The 8,410-nt window shown below is 33.8% G+C and overlaps 1 protein-coding gene across 1 annotated transcript; it reads right to left on the bottom strand.

Moving 5' to 3' along the window:
- Positions 1 to 1,299: 1,299 nt before the first annotated feature.
- On the bottom strand, positions 1,300 to 4,085 carry LOC120067332. Its single transcript, XM_039018897.1, has 3 exons — positions 3,933 to 4,085; positions 2,184 to 3,130; positions 1,300 to 1,561 (listed from the first exon to the last, which is right to left on the bottom strand). The coding sequence occupies exons 2-3, from the start codon at positions 3,126 to 3,128 to the stop codon at positions 1,556 to 1,558; spliced, it is 951 nt and encodes a 316-aa protein (XP_038874825.1). The 5' UTR covers positions 3,129 to 3,130; positions 3,933 to 4,085; the 3' UTR covers positions 1,300 to 1,555.
- Between the last annotated feature and the right edge of the window lie 4,325 nt (positions 4,086 to 8,410).

The raw sequence follows: 8,410 nt of genomic DNA, 5'->3' as shown, positions 1-8,410 counted from the left end.
CATCAAGGTGACAATATCTTTTTTCTTCACTTGGATCTCTCTTTTTTTCTTTTTTTTTTTTTTTACATTGGATTTTTCCTATATATATTGGACGGTGTTAAGAATATTCTGATTAGATGTTCAAACTCTTATAAGTAACACATTCATCTATTAGTCTACCTATTAGCCTCCATCACTATCTTGTACACTATTATTTGGTTATATAATGTCTATCCTCACAACCTTATAAATAGAAATTGTAGAATGCATTGTAAACCTATCTCAAGAAATACATTTGATTTCCATTTTCTCTTTCTCTCCATTTTCTCTTTTGTTCTACTTATTGTTCTCTTTTACCTCTTATTTGTAACACAATGTATGTATTGACAAGTACTTCTTTTTCTTCAATAGATGTACCTATTAGATAAAAGATAATGACAATGGTATGTAGCAGAAAAAAAATTGCATTGAAAGCTAAATGTGAAAATATGCAAGTAAATAATTTAAATGTCAGATAAAAACATGTTGCGTAAGTTTTATGAAAATGTGGATATAATGTATATTTTTTTAAAAAAAAATTATCATAAAAATACTCAAATTAACACACAACCATTTCACCATTTTAAAATAAGTTTAAACCTTTGAACAAAAAAGTTTAAATTTCTTCTTATTATTATTATTAATATTTGCCTACCTTGTGAGATTTTTGTTTTATTTTTAATATATTAAGTAGATTTTTTCATGAGAGAATGAAAAATTTTCGTTGATATGTGATTCGATATCGACATGGGGGAGGGACAAACTGATACTTCTATTATATCATAAAAAAATCTATGAAACATAAAAAATAAACAACAAAATATCACTAAAATATAATATAAATAATAAACATGTTAACTTATTTTAAAATCACAATATATTTATTACTAATTTAAACAGCTATTTTCAAATATTGAAAAATAAACAAAAATATTTATAAGTATAGTAAAATTTCATTATCTATGATAGACCTAGACCACAATAGACTACTATCTGTGTCTATGATAGTAGTCAATTGTAGTCTACCCCGGATAGACGATGATATTTTGTTATTACTTATAAATATTTTCAACATATTTTTCATTTAAAATAATTTTCCTAATGTTTTAAATTTATTTTTTGAATTCTTTGTTTCTATGATTTTTCTAGAAATATCCATCGAAATCCACATTTTATCAATATTTCCATCGAAATTTTCGTAAAATTAAGACTTCGATACTTTCATCGAAATCGACATTTTGAACGTTTGGAAACAAGGTACACTAGATCAACATACTAAAATTAATGCAATGCTAATATATTGGCTATATTTCAACAGTCTCTTCCAAAAATATCAAATTCCCCATCCAAAGTCGGTGCCAAAACTAAGTAGTTAAAAACAAAAGGAAGAGTCTCTTACGCAGTGACCATGAGAATCAAGTAACAAAAGGTTCAGCCAAACAATCCCTTAAGATATCTATGGAACAGCATCATACATCCTTTTTATAAGAAAGAAAAAAAAAACCACACATTATTCCTCCAGATGATGCCCTTTTGTTTACTCCTGCACCCACAAATTGACCTTTCATATCAGACAAGTATACAATGTCTCCAAAGACAAAAAAACAAATTTTATGCAATAGAATTCACCATAATTCATTCATAACCTCTGGCTTTCACTACTCACTACTAACAAAAGTCCTCACTTTGATCGTCATGGGCCATGACTCATGGCTGTTAAATACATTTTTTAAATTTCTCTCTCATACGTCCAACCAGTGAAACTATCCACTACATTGTTCTAGCCTTTCAAAATTTTTAGTCTTGCTCATCCCTAACAGTGACATCATCTAGTTATAAATGGGACCCATTGAAGTATCTAACAGAATGACCCTTAACTTCACTCGCTTCCTCTGACCTGTCCTATCATTCTGTCAGGAGTTAACTTGAACAAACTAGGAAAGGAGGCAGGTCTCTGTCATTAACTAACTTATTTGTGTAAGGATATGTAGTGACTTCAGATTATACATGCTTTCTCAATGTTAATGCAAAATAGAAGCACTGGAGCAGTGTGAAGTTTTCAAGGGAAATCTTTTTTGAATCAAGTTGAATTGGTTTTTTGCGATGTTGAAACTTGAAGGGTACTCATATGCAGTAGCAACAACAGAGAAGAAGATATCTCATACCTCGTCGTCGTCGTCGCCGCCATCTTCCTTATTCTTCTTGAGGCGAGTAGTACCACCCTCTTTAACAATGGGCAACTTCATCTGACCGAAAGGTGTGTCGACATGAATATTCCCTTTTATAGTGTAGCCAGTTCCTCTTCCCCTAATCATATCCCAAAGTGCCGAACCGAAGTCCTTTGGCCTGAAGGTGATGGGTAAGTCGACATGACTGATCCCATTTTTATCAATGGGTGTAAATTCGGAGAGATCAGTGCGCCCAATACTAACATCAGAGAGCCAGACTTCACAGTCTAGGTCCTTCAATCCCAACTCAAAGTCATTCTTATTTTCCAATTTCAAATGGAGAATGGCAACAGTTTCTTCAAATGAAAATCTCTGGAATTGTATCTTCTCAATATCGACATCGGGCTTGTAAGGAATAGGGATCTCTCCAGTTTTCTCAAGTGGCAACGTCAGCCTCCCAAAAACTGGCACATCCACAATCAGATCAACCTTGATCCTGTATGGAATGATACTGCCAGGTTTAATGTCATTATATGTGTTCCTTATATCATCATAAACCAACTTCACAGGAATTTTGACAGTCTCCTCTCCATGAGCATGAATTGTTCCAGCATCAGGAATCAGCCCAGAGATCAGTTTCCTGCCATCACTCTCTATCAAATAGTCAATGTCCACTAGGGGAATAGGAACAGGATTAGGGTTTTTAATCAGAACATCAACAACAATCTCAGCTTTCTCTAGACTGATCGATGGAATATGAATCCCACTGACATCGGCCGTCGGCTTCCCGAAACCGATCGTTTCTTCAATCTTTTCGCCGATGTCGTGAATGAAATCTTTCACTTTATCAAGGAATCCACCCTTCCCTTCACCTTCATCTTCCTTGTGGTCTTTGTTTTTATCACCCCTTTCCACGATCTCAGGTTTATCAGAAGATGCCATAACTTCATTGCAAATTACAAAAGCATAAATTTAGAACTATTCTCATACTAACTCGGTTGTAAAATGATAAAAATGCAATTGTGATGCAGCAAAAAAAAGGTATTTAGGCTAACTTCATGACCAAACAAGGGAAATCCATCCCTTAGATTGAGAGAGCACTCTCCCAGAACAATGTTATATATTCAAAATGAGGCTAAGACAATTAACTAATTAATTCTGGTTAAATATTAATAAATCTAAATTAACAACTAAACTAAATTATTAATTAAAATATACTATTATCCTACAATTCTCCTCATCAAATTGGATGATAAAGTAAACAAAATATCTCTCGAGCAGAAGAAAAATGCATAGTTTTACTCAGCAACATGAACCAAAATTCAATAGACTCGGATCAGAAATATTGTTTCAGAAACAAATTACGAGGGAGAGTAAGACACTTTTGCCTTGAAAGTTTGTAAACGTCTACCAAACTAATCACACATCATAAAATTAAAGAAACCAGCGAATCTCAAGAAATAATACAAAAGGCATTAACACAGTTTAGCAATAAGAAATGTTCGATTTGCAGAACAAAACCTCGAAAGCAACCGATTGAGGACCTAAATCAGATTATGAAAGTGGATCGGATCGGATCGGATAAAAAAATTTCAGATGAAGAGGCAATCAGAAAAGTGAAACAAGCATATAGGAAGAGGATGTAAGAAATGAAAAGAAAAACGAAGAGAAAATCAAACAGAACAGAAATAAAAGGGAAGAATGAGAGTAGAAATTTGAAAAGAAGTAGAAAGGAGAAGAAATAACCTGAGAGAGATCGGAAGAGCAATTGGAGCGGAAGGAACTGAAGTAAGAAGAAGAAGAGAGTCAAATAAGGAAAATGAGGAAAGAAATTTAGATCCAAAGAAAGAGGATGAAATGATTGATCAGATTAGCGCCAAGGGACACGTCGGTGGCCTTTACGCGTTGCCGACCAATTTTCTTTCCATTAATTATTCACGTGGCTCCCACACACACGCCACATTAGTATACGTACATACATATATGTACGTGGTTTTTTTTTTTTTTTTCTTTTTTTTAAGATTTGAATTGTTTTTGTTTTTTCTACATTGAAATGAGCGGTATGTGGTTAGGTGCAGCTAATCATTGTCCTATATTTCAACTAATTAAACTATTATTTTTATTTTCTTTAATTTCATGAATACTTTTAGTAACAAAATATCCTCAAAATTTTAGGGGTAGTTTCAAATATAGCAATCGGTCTAAAAGTATTAGCAGATATACGACAATATAATAATATGTGCAAATATAGCAAAATTTAGATATAACTCTCTGAGTCTATTAATCTATAATTGATAGTCTATAATAGGTGGACTCCTCAATGATATGAGATATCATCGATAGACTCTATTAGTGATGTGAGATATCACCGATATACTCTATCCGTGATTAGAGTTTATGACGCATAGGTTTATATTTGTTTGAAATCTATATCAATGATAACGAATGATAGAGTTCATATAGCATATAGAAATCTATTACTTATATAAAATAGCTATTTATGGACTTTTATTACGTACTTTTAAGCTTCAATTATAGATAGTTTAGTTGCGGCTTAGTTAATTCTAATTCTTTTTGTGCTTTGAAAAAGAGTTTGCATCACATTACTTTGTTTGTTTGTTTTTTGGTTGAGTTGTCAATGAAAGAGATGGAGAAAATAAAATTGGAGGAAGAAAGTGAAAAAATGGAGAAACAAAATAAAAATATTTGTTTGAAATTTATTAGTGATAAAAGAGATAGAATATATGTTAATTATGCATTGTGAAGTTTGTCAGTCATAATAGTCCATCTTTGATAGATTTAGGTTGTGAATTAAAAGTATGTTAGTGATAGATTTCTATTACTGATAAGCTTTTAACTATGAAAAAAAACTATAGTAATAAAGGCCATGAGCATAATTCAACTGACATAAGATATTGATTTTTTATTAAAAAAAGTCAAAAGTTCTTATCCCATAATTATAGTGCTAGAAAATATAGTGATAAACATCAACAAAATAACAAGAGACAGAGGGGAAACAAACTTATAAAGAAGAGAAAAGTCAATGAAAACAAGATATAACTAAAGAAAGAGAATATTATACGAAAATGGACATATAAGGAAAATGAAAGAAAAAAATTACAAAGTTGAAAAGAAAAATTACAATGTTAATAAAGAATGAGAAACATGATGAACAAAAACAATAGAAGAGATCATTTGAAAAAAAAATCGAACCAAGAGGTCAGAGGATAGAATCTTCCAATAGCACATGTTGTTGATCTCAACAAAAAAATATGTCTGACAAAAATAAAAATAAAATAAAGAAGGAGATTTAAGAAAATCCCTATATTTGCAATTCTCTTAAAATATTACTATACACATAATTATTAGCCCGCAAAATACTACCCATTACAATTACCCAAAATTTTATAATAAAATGTAAAAATTATATTTGTGTAAAATTCTTTCAGGATAACATCTTTATGATATGACTCCTAATTATGGATTGTTCCTATGACACTTTGAACAGATAGTTATATATTCTGACTATTTCAAGTCAATAAATTATCATTTTCACCTTTTTGTTGTTTTTAATAAGCATTTCTATTCATGCTAAATTTCGTTACGAGAAAATACACTTAATCTGTACGTGATAACAATGATGAATACGTAATTTGGAGAAGAACATGACCCACAAGATGAAAGGATTTGCACATAAGTGTGGTGCACGTTGATAGCTCTAAGAAAGAGCTATAATTCCTAGTTTAATTTAAGCTTGTAAATGGAGTTTTAATATTTAATTATCCTATTTTTGTAGGTAAATTCATCCAGGAGGCAAAGAAACCCTTTAGAAGAAAAACGAGCCAAAAATGAGCTAATTGGGAGGTTGGATGCACCAATTGTGAAAAAGTCACAAAATTTATGACAAGGTATATTAATGTGAAGTTGTTTTAAGACATCAAGGAATCTTTTGAACTATCGTTGTCGTCCTTCTTTTTCAACCTGTTGGGGAATGGCGGTGGAACATGCAAGACTTCACTTGCTTGTTTTTGTTCTTTGGTCGCATCAGGTACTTGCGACATAAGCTATGGATTGATTGGTTGGGAAGAGTTTCTCTTATGTAATTTTACAATATCATGAGATTGATCTAAAGATTTAGATGAAGATGCTGAAAAATTACTGGTCGGAGTAGAGGTAGTTGAGTCATAGTTGTCAATTTTTTCTGCGGTGGATGGAAGTTCAATTTCTGCAGAGGATTCAATTACTTGTGTCATAGGAGTCTTTACTGGCTTAGCTTCTCTGGTAACAGTTGGCACATGGGTTGTCAATTTTCCACTACACAGTATCATAGCTTGACATGCTCTTTTCCATTTCCTCGGGGAGCTTCAGAATTACTTGGTAGGGTGCTAGGTTGCCTATTTTTCAAATCATTAGCAATTTGCCCTACTTGGACCTCTAAGTTCCGTTGATGAAGCTTGTTATCAGATTAACATATCGTTTTTCTAGATGTATTCCTTAAGAAGCATATCCAACGATGAAGATACTTAGAATTGGATGCGTGATTAGGTTGTAATGTGGTATGTTCTAGTTTTGCTGATGACCATTGTGCTGATTAAACCCAGGAGGATTACCTCTATGCGCCTGCTACTATTGATGTTGATTCTTTGGCCCCGATTGGTCTTGGTTCCCACCCCAAGAAAAATTGGGATGGTTCCTCCAAGTTAGATTATAAGTGTTACTAAACGAGTTGTTGTGGATAGAAAATACCGCTTGTGGGTCCTGTAGACAAGCATCAATGAGTAGGCTTCTCCACACTGATTACAGCTTATTGTTGCCGCTTGTGTCATTGTGTTCAATTGAGCAACATTTCTATTCAAGGCTCCTTGATTAATCGCCATGGTTTGAAGGAAGGAGGTAACAATGGCCATTTGGGCAGCTAATAAGCTCACCGCATCTGCCTGCACTATTGCTGCCTCAACTTTCCTTCTCTCAGCATTCATGTTGTCATAACCGTCATCAACCCAATCATCTGTGTTCCTTGAAATCCGATCCAAAATCACTTTAGCTTCTATGTAGTTTTGTCCACAAATCCCTCGGCTATAGAGGCATTTGCTACTACCTGTGTGGCTCTATTCAGTTTGTTGTAGAAGGTTTCCATCAAAACACAGTCAGGAATGCCAATATGCGGGCAATTTCGTACAAGATTCCTGAATCGAAGGTGGTGCTTAGAGTTTCTGTATCTCCCTACTCAAAATATAACATATCCCGCCGTCTCCTTACGTTAACAGCTGGAGAGAAAAAGTTTTTCATAAAGCATTCAACCAACTGATCCCAGGATACTATCTCATTCGCTTCAAGGGAATATACCCATTTCTTGGCCTCGTCTCGGAGAGTGTAAGGGAATAGAGATAAACGGATCCCTTCTGGATTAATGCATGGGATGGAGAAAGTATTGCACATCTACACGAATTTTGTAAGATGGGCGAGCGGATCTTCACCCTGCAGCCCTGCAAACTATCCAACATTTTGAATCATCTGCAACATTATTGGTTTAATCTCAAACCTTGCGTTCTAGTCAATAGTTGGCCTCGTAATTCCAAGTGAGAAGTCATAAAGGTTTGAGACCGCATAATTCCTCATAGGAAGGTTGCAATAAGAAACAAGGAGAATAGGGTCTTGTCCTTGTTCGAACAAACCATTCACCTCAGTTGAATTGTTCTAATTGTTGTTGTTGTTAGTCATATTCCTTCTGCGTCTATTACAGTTTTGTGTAGCTCTGCGACGGAAAGTCCTTTCAATTTCGGGGTCAATATTGAGCTCAAGTTCTATTCTCGTACTCTTATGAATTGGCAAAATTTTCAAGCAATCCATTGAATCTTGCATAAAAAAATGTACATAGTTTGAAGGATTAAAGACAATCTCTCAAAAGATATATAGAGATTAGCTCTCTAATTTCGTCAAAATTGGTATCTTTCTCGTTCTCCACACTCTAATCTCACTTCAAAACTAATCACTCTCCCCATTTCGTTGAGAAAAAAACTAAATTTTTAACCTCTATTGGTTGTAGCGTTGCAATGCTCAATGTCAGCGTCATAATGCTTGCTTGCGCGTGGGTGCTGTCTTTTTTTCCTTTCCGTCAACCTACTAGCATTGCAATGCTCTGGGATAGCATTGCAACACTGCCCTATTGTGTAGAAAATTGGTGCTCTCTGTCTTCTAGCGTTGAGGTGATAAGGGGCCTTCAC

This window comes from Benincasa hispida, chromosome 12 (genome assembly GCF_009727055.1).
Source record: "Benincasa hispida cultivar B227 chromosome 12, ASM972705v1, whole genome shotgun sequence".
NCBI classification, from domain to species: Eukaryota; Viridiplantae; Streptophyta; class Magnoliopsida; order Cucurbitales; family Cucurbitaceae; genus Benincasa; species Benincasa hispida.
This window is presented reverse-complemented; position numbering and strand designations above follow the sequence as displayed.